This window comes from Orcinus orca, chromosome 11 (genome assembly GCF_937001465.1).
Source record: "Orcinus orca chromosome 11, mOrcOrc1.1, whole genome shotgun sequence".
Lineage (NCBI taxonomy): Eukaryota > Metazoa > Chordata > Mammalia > Artiodactyla > Delphinidae > Orcinus > Orcinus orca.
In genome coordinates, this window is record NC_064569.1 from 34,596,968 (window position 1) to 34,609,839 (window position 12,872).

The 12,872-nt window shown below is 36.2% G+C and overlaps 1 protein-coding gene across 1 annotated transcript in view; it reads right to left on the reverse strand.

The window, feature by feature from the left end:
- Positions 1 to 12,872, reverse strand: part of ADAMTS20 (ADAM metallopeptidase with thrombospondin type 1 motif 20) — a 195,643-nt gene that overhangs the window by 81,067 nt on the left and 101,704 nt on the right. Inside the window, exons 15-19 of the mRNA XM_004274437.3 lie at positions 12,266 to 12,383; positions 9,808 to 9,903; positions 6,871 to 7,037; positions 6,586 to 6,715; positions 1,465 to 1,591 (exon numbers count right to left, since the gene is read on the reverse strand). Of these exons, the coding sequence (XP_004274485.2) occupies positions 1,465 to 1,591; positions 6,586 to 6,715; positions 6,871 to 7,037; positions 9,808 to 9,903; positions 12,266 to 12,383 (638 nt within the window). The remainder of the gene's footprint in view (positions 1 to 1,464; positions 1,592 to 6,585; positions 6,716 to 6,870; positions 7,038 to 9,807; positions 9,904 to 12,265; positions 12,384 to 12,872) is intronic.

Genomic DNA, 12,872 nt, shown 5'->3' on the forward strand with positions numbered 1-12,872 from the left:
TCACGCATATCACTCATCTTTAAAATTTTGTTGCAATTAATGGACAAGCTACCTAAAAATATCTGATGTATCATTGATTTAGGGATGAAAACTTCTTAGACATCAGAGCCCAAACTTCCATTCTATAGATGAGAAAATGAAGACCAGAGGTGCTGTACATTCAAATGGTATGAACACCTGACTTGTCAGAAATCTTACTTTTTTCCAAATAAAATCTAACTTGCACTCCAAATACATAAACATGGAGTGTCTGGTTAAAGACGGAGGTAGGGAACCAGCTATACAGGCACTTGGAGGCAGCTTTGGAGGTCCTAGGAACCCCACGCCTCCCGCTAGACCTTTGAAAACAACTAGTTGAGATCAAGATTGCTCAGTTACGTAGTAGAAGATTTAAGACTAGAACTGAATATATTTGACTCATCATCAGGGAGTGCCTCCCTATGCAACCTTTATTTGACGGAGGATCAGGGAATATCTGGGAATATGACTACATCAATAAAGATAAAGCCTTTACAAGTTGGTAAACTTGGTTTTTGTAAGGCATATCACATTTTCTCATTAACTCAAGTAATCTATTTTTAGACATGTTTCCAGGGAAAACACTTTTTTCCACAAGTAAAATCTGCCAGTTTGAGCCACATTATCTCAATTACAGTCTAGCAATCTCTCAGACAATATGAGTGCACTAGCACAGCAGATAAGAGAATTCATGGAGTTCCTTTCCATCCCACCTGCACCTCAAGGGTTTCACTGTGCTTCACTCTACTGCAATGTAGAGGATGCACCTTGTACAGGCTGTTCTGTCATTAGCCTTTCACTATAGGCCTTCAAATACCACTATAAATATATAAAAATTCTCATCCTTGCTGAGCCAAAGAGGTTCTGGCCATCCCTGAAAGTTGACTGTCACCTGCTACATGGCGGTTATTGCTCTTACCTTCACTCTAAGACCCATCACAGATAATCAAATAACAAAAATTTTAGAAGAACAAACTTTCTGCCATGATCTAGGATCATGATCCTAATGTTTAACGGACAAAATACTGATAAGATATAGAAATCAATTTATTGATTAATCCTCAAACTTTAAAAGTTTATTCGTTCATGAGTTCAATGAGAATTATAGGATAGTGCTACAAAATGTATTGTTTCAGATCTTTAAACCATAGGTTTTCAGATTAGAGTTTTCCTGTATTTATTTTACAGACAAATTTGATTCGATTTCTTACACAAAATATTGAGGTCTCTATACTGGGATTCAGCAAATACTATGAATAAAAAACTCAAACCAACTGCCGAGTTTCACAATAAGTTAGTGAATCTAAAGTTTTTTAACCGAAGGGGCAAAGGATAGACATTAATTACACGTCCACCCTGTGAGAGGCACTACACTAGATGTTTACATCTTACCTCACTTACTGATTTTAACCTGGTTACATTATACATTATTTCTCTTTTACTTACCTTAGTTCACAGTCTGTATTGCACCTTTCAGTCACCAACAATGGAAGTGGTAAGTGGTCACATCTTTGATCAGACACTACCATATGATCACTCTTACGTACACAGATAATTTTTCTTCTATGAAGACCTTGGCCAAAGCCAAATGAAAATTTAAAATTAAAGGAAAATTCACATAAGGAGATGTTGCATAATCATTTACTTCTGCTAATAGCCTGAAGGATTAAGCTAAGAAAGCAAAAAAAAAAAAAAAAAAATTCCAACATAGCATACAAATAGGCTAGCATATTGATCTAGTCAGGAATGACTTTCTGCAATAAGCAAGCTGAATCCTGAAACACTGAGGAGTTTGCTTAGTAGAGAGACATAAGGGAAGGTGGGACAGGTGTGGAGTAGAAAGAAATTTATTATAGCTGTATTGAAGTGTTGCTAATAGAGAACTGAATGGCCAGGGTCAGTGCTGATGATACATGATACAGGATACACAATACATGATACACTACACCCCTGTTCCCCATTATTTGCTTCCCTTTTCCCTGTAACAAAATTACAGTCTCCACTTGCTACAGTGTTACTATAACTTCCTATAGGAGGAGCAGACTTCGCTGCCCATTGACATCAGGCTTATGACAACCACCTGTAAGGGGATGTGACCTATTCCAGTTCCAAGCAGAAGCTCTAAAAGCCACGGTATGCTTCTGCCAACTCTTTCCCTTTTCCCTCCGTCTCTAAAACAGCCTTTCCCAGATGGGGCTGATTTTTCAGCCTGGAATCATGAATGAAAAAGGCAGCACAGACGGACTTTAGTTAATAATAATGGATCAATTGTAATAAATGTGCAACACAAACGCAAGATGATAATAATAGGGGAACTGGGGAGGGAGGGTATGGAAGAAGGGGGAATATGAAAATTTTCTGTACTTTCTGTTAACTTTTCTATAAACCTAAAACTTCTTTTTTTTTTTTTTTTTTTTTGCGGTACGTGGGCCTCTCACTTCACTGTTGTGGCCTCTCCCGTTGCGGAGCACAGGCTCCGGACGCGCAGGCTCAGTGGCCATGGCTCACGGGCCCAGCCGCTCTGCGGCATGTGGGATCTTCCTGGACCGGGGCACGAACCCATGTCCCCTGCATCAGCAGGCGGACTCTCAACCACTGCGCCACCAGGGAAGCCCTAAACCTAAAACTTCTTTAAAACAATAAAGTCTATTAATTTTTTTGAAAAATGACACGGATGCAGATACCAAGCTGGAGAAGAGTCAGAGCCAATTAGCAGCCAACACATAGTATGAGCGAGAAATAAACCTTTATTGTTCTAAGTCATTGAGATTTGGCGGTTGTTTGTATGGGGCATAACCACAGCAAAAGCAAACTAAGAGAAGCCACAGGGGCCAGAGTAGACTGAACTTTGCACTTTCTGCAATGAGGAGACAGGAATAAGTTTAAGCCATCAGTGCCATGATCAAATTTCTGTTTTATCCAAGTTCAACTGTATACTTTCAGTTAGTTAAACATGAACATGCATGTTTATCTCTGCTCCTTCCTAAATACCATCTGAGGTAACTATAAAGAATTTTGAAAAGGCAAAAACCTCAAGGAACAAAAAGCAAAAAGTATAAAGAAGGAAACACAGTAGGCAAGAAAAGGAAATTCTGAATATGAAAAGAAGATGGAAATAACTATTGTAATAGAGCCAAGGAAGCTGAAATCTAAGGCCGTGGAGGAAGAAAGTAAGAAACAAACCATTCATGCCACAGAATCCAAGCAAAGTCCAGGAGTCAAAAACACCAGTTTCCTCTAAAGAGGTGAATGTGTGAGGGGTAGGCCTGAAAAAATGGAGAAGTGACTGAACACTATTTATGAAGATTGGTCAGACTCCTACCTTCTCGTCGAGAGCAGCACTGCCCAATAAAAACATGACGTGAACCACATGTAAGTTTACATTGTCTTGTAGTGACATTAAGAAGTAAAAAGATAGAAGTATCCAAGATAATATCCAAATAGGATCATTTCCACCTGATAGCAATGTAAACATTATTGATGATGTATTTTACATTCTTTTTTCATACTAAGTCTATAGAATTCATTGTGCATTTCACACTTACACCACATTTCAATGGGCTAGCCACATGTGGCTAGTGGCTACCATATTGGACAGCAAAGCTCTAGAGAAGGTGAACTTGAGGGCACAGACACAGCAGCTGAGGGAAGTTAGGGAGTTGTACTAAAAAGGGAAGTTGTACTAAAAATAGGGGTATTCAGTAAAAGTCCCATACTGAATGATGAGATCCAGGCCCACTGGGCTCTCCCTCCATTTCCCTCTGGCTTCAAGCCAGTTTTTATGGTTTCTCCTATCCCCTAACTGACCATCAGAAGATGGGAGAACTCCTCTCTTGGAAAACTCTTCAGCCCAAGAAAAAAGGTCAAATGACAACGACATTTGGGGCTTCTCCCCCAGTGACACAAGAAAGGGCTACTTAGAGATCCAATTACTCTATAATGAGGGTTATAGAGTATCCCACACAGGACTATCTAACTATCTAACCCACACAGGACTTTCAGTTAGTACTTTAGTCTTAAATATGAACAAACAGCAAAGGATCAGCAGACACTTTAGGAAAGTCACTCACACAAAAGGGGCCAAAAGAAGCAGAAGCAAAACAGAACTAAGATGAAATAGATATGTCAGGGGGCAGAAGAAACTTGCAAGACTAAGATTAATACTCTCAAGGACATGGGTATTGCATCCATGAAACAAAAGCAAGCTGTTGAGAAGAAACATTAAGAAACCAAGGTACATTTGGAGAGGAAATTAGGAGATAAGAGATCAGTCCAGGAGGCTGGATATCCAGACAATACAAATTTTACAAAGACAGAAGAGAAAATTTAACGTGAAGAAATTATCAAAGAAATCATGCACAAAACTTCTCAAGTAAGAATCTATGTTTTCCGATTGGAATGCATCCTAATTACCTAGGAACAGAGACAAATAAAAAAGCCAAAACGACGCACATTGTCTTGCTATTCCACACCACCAGAATTAAGGTGGGGAGAAACAAAACTTCCACATCAGGAAGTGTCATATCCAAGCACGGGAAATCAGAAAATGAGCCAGAAAACAAGATTTTCAACATTCTAAAGGAAAATAGTCTAGTTTAGAATTTTATATGAGCCAAGCCATCAATCCAACGCGCGAATAGAATAATGCTATTTTCAGAGAGAAAAAAAATTCCAAAAACCTGCCTCTCTTTCTCAGGAAAGTACTGACAGATATGTTCCCCGCAATGGAGGAAATAAAAAGAGGAATTCATAGGATTTAGAACACAGGGAATCAAATACATAAAAAAGGGAAAGTGCATGATGACAGCCGTGTAACAGGCCTGAAAAGCAACATGGCCAAGTTAGAGCAGGAGAGAAGAGGGCCACAGGAGCAACAGATGAGGAAAAATAAAGGAAAATTGAAACTGATACATTGAATAATGGGCTTCAAGATATCAAGACAAAATTTATAGCACTTACAAAAAGTTGGGGGACTGACCATTTTCAGTACACAGGAAACAAGTAAACAAAACTGAAGAAACTTCACTTTAAAGAAACCCAAAAGTTACACACACACATCAAAGGAACTATAATCATAGTATACATTGTGGCAATTGATTTAATAGCTCCTTTCCTCCTGCACACAAGAGAGCTCTCCTGGTTCAGACTTCCAAACTATCTCAAAATGCCTCACCCCACCTTTCATTTGGATCTTGTTATTTTTTATTTGGTGTGTTCCCCACATTTTAGAATGTTCTTTCACTCAACTGTTACTTAGATTTCTTCTAGCTCCCCAAATCCACTGACAGAGACCAGCTTACCCAGTTATGCTGGAATGCTTGTCTCAGCTCCCCAAACCGAAATTCTCTTCTATAAAGCATAACCAGGGTCTTTCGTCAAAATGAATTCCTCCATCTCCTGTGTTCCTAAAGCTTTGTTCCTACTTACAGCGTTGTCCCAGTCAGCCTGGCATCATTTACTTCAGTCTCCCTCCCCGGAGACACTGCTCAAACAGGAATGCCTGTTTCCACGCTATCATCCAGGCACCCCTGTCCCGACACCACAGGACGAAGTCTGTGCCTTTTTCTGAACGGGATACCACAATTTCTTTGGCACCTTGAGGTCAGTTTGTTAAAATGTCCCGCATGTTTCCATCATCTGTGATCACCTCTGGCCACCTACCTTCTCTCAGCTCTTTTCCATACTGTTCTGATCTGACTCTCTTCTGACTCACTGCTCCCCTAATTGCCAAAACTTGTCTCTAGTCCCCATCGGAACTACCTTTCCATTCTATACAAACTTCCCTATATCTTCCCGTTTCACCTCCTCAAACTGCCCCCTCCATCTTTCCTGGGGTCTTCTCTGTGCATACCTGTAGCATTGCATTTACCATTTAAAACTAAGATGACCTACGCATGCCTCTGTTTCATCCATATGACTTTAAAGCTTTAATGCAAATCAGGGTCCTAATAATCCAAAACAAAGTAGCCTCTCAATAAACATTTACTGATTTGCACAAATGTAGCATCACACAACTAGGTATTCGTAATTACAGATTGCCCAAAGACACCAGTCTCTTCATTTGCTTTCTCTACTACAAATTTCGCTGTTTTTCCATCTCCCTCTATATTCCTTTCAGTTACCCATCCATCAGTACAAGCACATTTCCTTGTGGTCAGAGAAGGGAAATAAAAGAATGAGAGAATGTTGACACCCCAACACTAAAAGAGGGAGATGGGTGGCTGGGAAAGCGTGTTGAGGGGAAAGGACAAGAGGGTGGGTATTTCACCGGGAAACAGAGTCCCAGTTAGAGAACCCTTCTGTGACGGCGAGAAAGAGAACGGGGACGTGATAGGGAAGAAGCAGTGATGGAGAACGTTGAAAAGGGTAGAGATAAGGGAGGCTGTTAAGTATAAGAATCAAAGAATAAGTGGGGAGAAAAGCAGGAAGAGAAAAAAGACAGAAAACCTCTGTATGTCTGTGTGGTGTACATGCGTGGATTCCACAGGCAGTCAGACTCAAGAGCACCCCAGATTATACCAGCATGCAGAGCTGAACTTTTGTCTCTTTCATTTAATACCAGTGTACCTTGACACATTTTTGTACAGTCTTGCCATGGTCCATATGGGTCCCACGTGAACAGATCACTCTTCTCTTCCATGGGGATATTGAAGGAATAACGTACATCAGGGTTGTAGAGATTACCCACACATAAAACCTCAATAAAAATACAAAGGAGCATGCCATTAATTCATAAAAGATATACTCTTAAAAGATATAATTTTTATGTTTAATAATAAATGCAAAGCACTTAAGCATCATACTTTACTAACATGATTAAAACTATCTTATTAACAACTACTGAGAATTTACCTGCAAAAGAAGTTCTTCTTCCAGACGATCAGTACTATTAATTCTTTCAATCGAGTTGTTTGAACCACTGTATTCAAAAATAGCTCCTTGTACGTTGATTTCTTTTTTGGACATACTTACAACAAAATTCCCATTCAAAAGAAAATTCCCTTGAGTGTCTGATAATGCTGTAAAAGGAGAGTACTCATGAAATAGCAAAACCAGTCAATGGTATAGAAGCATTTTTAACTTTTACAATCCACATCCTTTTTTTGAAATTAGAGAATATAAACATAAGTTAATATGGAGGAAATAAACTTTATTTTACTGTAAAGTGGTATCTAAGCCATATGCAGGGAAACTTCAGCACATCAGCCAAAGACATGAAAATAAATTCACCCCATAATTTTTCCTTCCAAGAAGGTCATGTTCCACAAGGTGTGCAGCTCTGGGAGAGACACACAAGAAGTGGGAAAACAGAAAGAAGTCATGCACGGGCCTGCAGACAGATCAGCTAAATCAATCCTGGTCATCCATGGTGAGGAAAGAAAGGGCAGCCAGACCGCTGCAGCATTCCGTTAATGCTTATCTTGGAAAAAATGTACAAAGCTTCAACACTCTAGCGTCAACGTTCTAAAAGGCCATGCCTCTCCACTCCTCTCTCTGTAAACATCTGGATCTTCTTCATGGCAAGGCGTTCATCACTGCTCACGCATACGTGAGTGACTGCTGCTTTTCAGAATCCTCTGACCTCCCTCTCTGTTCTTACCCCTTCTTATTCTCTCTTTTTCCCCAATGACAGGTATTAATATCAGCCTATCAAATATGTATCCGTATGTCTATCTATATACTAATATTTACATATGTATATAATAGAGTATGTAACAATATGTATTCACGATTTGTTACTTTTTATTTTTTATTTATTTTTTGTTGTTGTTACTTTTTAAACGCAAAAAGTACATGGTGTCCACAGTGATGTGGTAGTAAAAAGACCACAGAATTTGGTATTAGAACAACTGGTTTAAATTCAAGTTGTTCCAGTTAATTACTATGTGATCTTGGATAATCTACTTGCTTCCTAATTACATAACAGGAATAATAAAAATTCTTACCTCACAGGCTTTTAATCGGAATCAAATTTGGAAAGTGTTTGTAAAAGTGTATAAACTGTAAAAAAGCACTGTGCTTTTTTTTTAACTTTCAAGAGGATATATGATATTTTAAATTTTGCACTAATAAAAACTCCATATTAATAAAATATATTTTTGCTGCTTTACTTCTCAGTGGAATAACTGTTTTGGAAAACATTTGTTTGGTCTTCCAGGGAACCCCACCCAAAGCATACAAATTACCTATGATTAAACTTACTAAATACTACACACCTCAAAGCAACCATGAAGGGATTACTGCCAAAGGCATTTGGTGTTCCTGTGTCTGTATGGACTACGGTGATTGTCTTTATACATTACACTGAATTCAATGAAGAACAAATAAAGTCCCACATTTATCCTATAAAATGAAAATCTGGACATTATCAGAAGTGGATAGGCCTATTTAAGGGACTACCAGTTACATTAAAACTAAGGGAAATAAAACTTTACTGAGAAAAATTGTATACATTTCATTATTTTTAGTTACCAAAGCAAATTTCATAAATATAAATATTTTACAAGTCCTTTCTAATGTCTTCACATGTTTATTTTGCTCACTCCAATTTAGATTTTGATATTTCCATTAGTAGTTCTTTTACAAAGTATAGTGATACTTTATTGGTGAACATTTCCAATTTTTAAACTTGGGCAGAACCCAAATATCTATATTTGGATCCTAAGAGAGACATATTAAATTATCTACAATATGGTAGCATATATCTATGTATATGCAAAAGAAAAAGAATTGCAACTAAATGTAAAACGTTAAAACATTTACATTTGATTTTCTTTGGGAAATTTTTGCATTTTTTATAGAGGTGAAATTGACATAACATAGAATTAACCATTTTAAACTGAAGAATTTGATAGCACTTAGTACATTCACAATGTTGTATAACCACCACCTCTACTTAGTTCTAAAACTTTTTCATCATCCCAAAAGGAAAACCTACATCTATTCAGCAGTCGTTCTCTTTACAATTGACTCTATAATGCCAAATATAATTCTTGAGATAAGCTGTTCATTATATATTCAGATTTCAAGTTAGAAGAGTTGATTACTTGGGCCAATATTTCACATTTCATTAATGTGAAGCAGGTACTTTCTCATTATCAGCTTTGCATCACCAGTTTGGTGAATTACGAATTAGTCAATATTAAGGTATTTATCAGACACAAAGAAAAGGTTTGTAAAGCATTCTTTTCATCTCTGGGCCTAAGTGAAATTCTTTAAGCCTAAAAGCTAATTTCCAAAAATAAACAACAACTGAAATTTATACTCTAGAATTAGCTAAAGGACAATATACTATAACTATACTCATTAACATCTAAAAATATGAAACCATAGTTCTTTCTGCCTTTCTGTAACATAAGAGCTTTGTAAAAGTTGTATTTAAAGACTTTTGCTACATGGTAAAGACATTTAAGAAAATTCTTTAAAACATTTAACCCCAAAGAGGTCTATAATTAACTTTAGATAAAGATAGAAGGATAGAGGATTTTATTCTAAATACACACACAACTTTAACTGAATATAACCTCTGGTTTTCTAAAACACCCTCATGGGAGAAAAAGTTTAATTTACTTTCCAGAATTTAGTTAAGGATTTTTAAGATAGGATATGGTGTGTAGCTCAAAAAGAAATCACGCATAGGGAGTCAGATGACTTAAGCTCAGTGTGAACTGAAATTGCACGTTTGTTCAAGGGGCTCTTCTTGCCTTCCAAGAATTTACAGCACCCACAGACCTCTGTGAAATTGCACACGAACCACATACTGGCTGCTGTTTAACTAAAAATGTTTACCCAGGTAATTGTCATCTTCTGGTTTTCCAGAATAGCTGTGCTGAAGAATATCAATGTTTGTTGCTCCTGGGGGAATCTTTACAACGACATTATAACCTGCAATAGAAGTTTACACATGTTAACTTTCACAAAAAGCAGAATGGCCAGGAGGCTAGTACCGCTGAAAGAAAAACCTGAATAGCATAGCAGACTTAATTTCATCTTATCTTTGAAAGATGATATCGTGCTTATTCTTTTTGAATCAGTGCCTTATATAAATTACTAAGGATTAAGAAAAAGTGGTTGTTGTCTAGAAATACACAGTCTGGGATTCTTAAAGTACATTTCTTAATTACTCTTACTTCTAAAATTCTGAATATAGAATAAGAATGAAACTAGTATTTTAGCTCCTGAACTATTTAGTACACATATTCATTTTAAAATTTGACCAATACTTTTACATCTTATACTTCCTAATGAGGAAAAAAATTCTAAATGCTATTCACAAGTCCAGGAGATATAAAAATAGTTGGTCATTGCTATATGTGTACACAGACTCAGTGAACAGCAAAATAATGAAAGTTAAAGAGAAACATTTTTCTTAAGCTTTTAGGTTCTAGTGTAAGCAAGAATCCCTATAGTTACCCCCCAAATTTTACATTATTTTGTAAAGTCTACTAACAAATTGTCAAGAGAAAAGTAAAAAGTTTACTCAAGAGAAATGAAAATGTTTCTGTTTTATGAGACCGAATTCAACAACACTGGCACTTCTCAAAAGATGAGGAAACACTATATCAAATATACATTAAACAAGAAGCAACGTTTCTCCTGCACTAAAACCACTCATGTCACAGTTTTCCGAATACTCTCAGGTTTTAAGTCAACAATTAATTTTGCTCTAGTGATATTATTCTAAGTTTTTCCTTTCCCTTTTTAGGATTTTCCTCTTCTATTTAATACATAAAAGGAGTTAAAATTTTTCGTATGTACTGACTTGATAAATATAGAATGAACTTAAGAAAAGGAAGTTTTCAAAGAGCTTACGTTTGAAACCTTGATATGAAATTACCTTGCATGTTTTTAGAGCAGCCTCATTTATTTATATCTCTTTAAGATATCACATTTAAACGTAAAGTGATAAATGATCTGATGATTCTGTATACACTATATGCATATTGGGTGTAGGTTATAAGCCTACAAAAACAATTTTGACTCATGATTTTTTCACTATAAAATATCCCTACCAGCTCCACTATTTTATGTCTTTGCTATTTTTTCAAGAAAGCGTTCCTAGGCATTGCAAATGTGACAAAATGAAGGCTACCACCAGGGGGCAGTAATGTGACAAACGCTATTCAGACCCTGCACATGAGTTTAAGATCTTTTTCCGTTTGCAAACTGATTAAGTCATAGTACAATTTTGTCAAGGTTAAATATATGATCATAATTTGGTGCATGTGGTTTTACACAGAAAAAAAAAGTTTTTCAGTGAATACAGACCAGACTTTGATAAATGTGTGCCATTGGTTACAAAAGGGGATCAAATATTTACGGCTCCCGTGAAATAATGAATCATAATAACTAGAAAAATAATGTCAAATTATCTAGTAACTCAGATTCATAAGCACGACCAGAGTATGAAATGTACTATGCTTTTCATATAGATAAAAATATAAATTGTGTTTTAAATTATACTGCTTTAACTGAATTCTTACTAACTTAAACAACTATGTTCAAAAATATGTGAATACAATTTAAAGCTGAACAATAAAGCTGTAATAAAAAATACATTTTTATTTTGCAAGGAAAGTTTTAAAAGGCTGCTTTTTATTACCATAAAAAGAAAAAGTTTTCTCAGAAAATTTAATGGAAAATGTCTGACATATTGTATTCTCATAATTTTGAAGAAAAATGAAACCGTGGCCAAACATCAATTATATCTGTAATCCAGATACTTCCCGAAAAATCAAATGTAACACTAATTCCAGATTAGCACTGAAGTTAATGGTTTCATCCTTCACCTTCAATCAGTTTCAATATATCATCAATATGAAACACAGTAGATAGTCCAGGTCACGCACAAAAAAATGTGGTTCAAATGATTAAAAATAATTGAAAGCGAATTTCCTGGAAAAATTATAAATAAATACAATACAAATTACAGGAAGAGCAGTAAAAACATTTCTTTAACTGGGGGACTATTCACACATCATTGTCAAGCTGCACCACATTTACTCTAATAAATGCACCTAACAAATTTTTAAGGATCAGATTTGTCTTAAAGCAGGTTATTCATTCATTAATTAATGTATTCATTAATTCAATGATACATCTGGTATAAGATTTAATTAATCATTATGAACTAAGGTACAGAATAGACAAAACAATAACGAGCCATTACTATTATTCCTTCATTATATACTCCATTATATACTCCATTATACCCAAAGAGAAAATTAGAAAGAACTGCACAGCTCACCATAATGGGCACTGTTGAAGGCACCTGCCATTGTCCTGCATGAGGAGTTATCCCCACCACACACTCCACATCTGTCTCTCCTGGCCTTGGAATTTAATACGTGATCACAGCCAGCTTGCTTCAAAATACAATAATTACAATGAACGTCATAAAAAGGACTAATGAAAAGCATGGTGCTTTATAAACAAAGTTCTTTTCAAAAATATTCTTTCAATTAATAGGAGATTCAATACACAGGGTTTTTTCAGAATACTGATCTTGTTTGTACAGCAGTATTTTCACACATCTGTTCACATGGTTGAAAAAGCAATGTTTTTTAAAGGGTCATCCACATACTTCCTGCATCAAAATCACATGGCGTGGGATTTAAAAAGACAGATTCCCAGATTTTCTGAATTAAAATCCTTGGAGGTAAAAACCTAGGAATCCAAATTGTAACAAACACTGACAGTGATTCCCACATCCGTCATTTGAAAATCACTCTTTAAAGTCACGTAATTCAAAAGGGACAAAAAGTAACACATTACAATAACTCCAAAAAGATGTCTTTCATGATTCACGTTTTTCACTCATGACCTTAGAACTCTGGGAATTAAATGAGCACTTT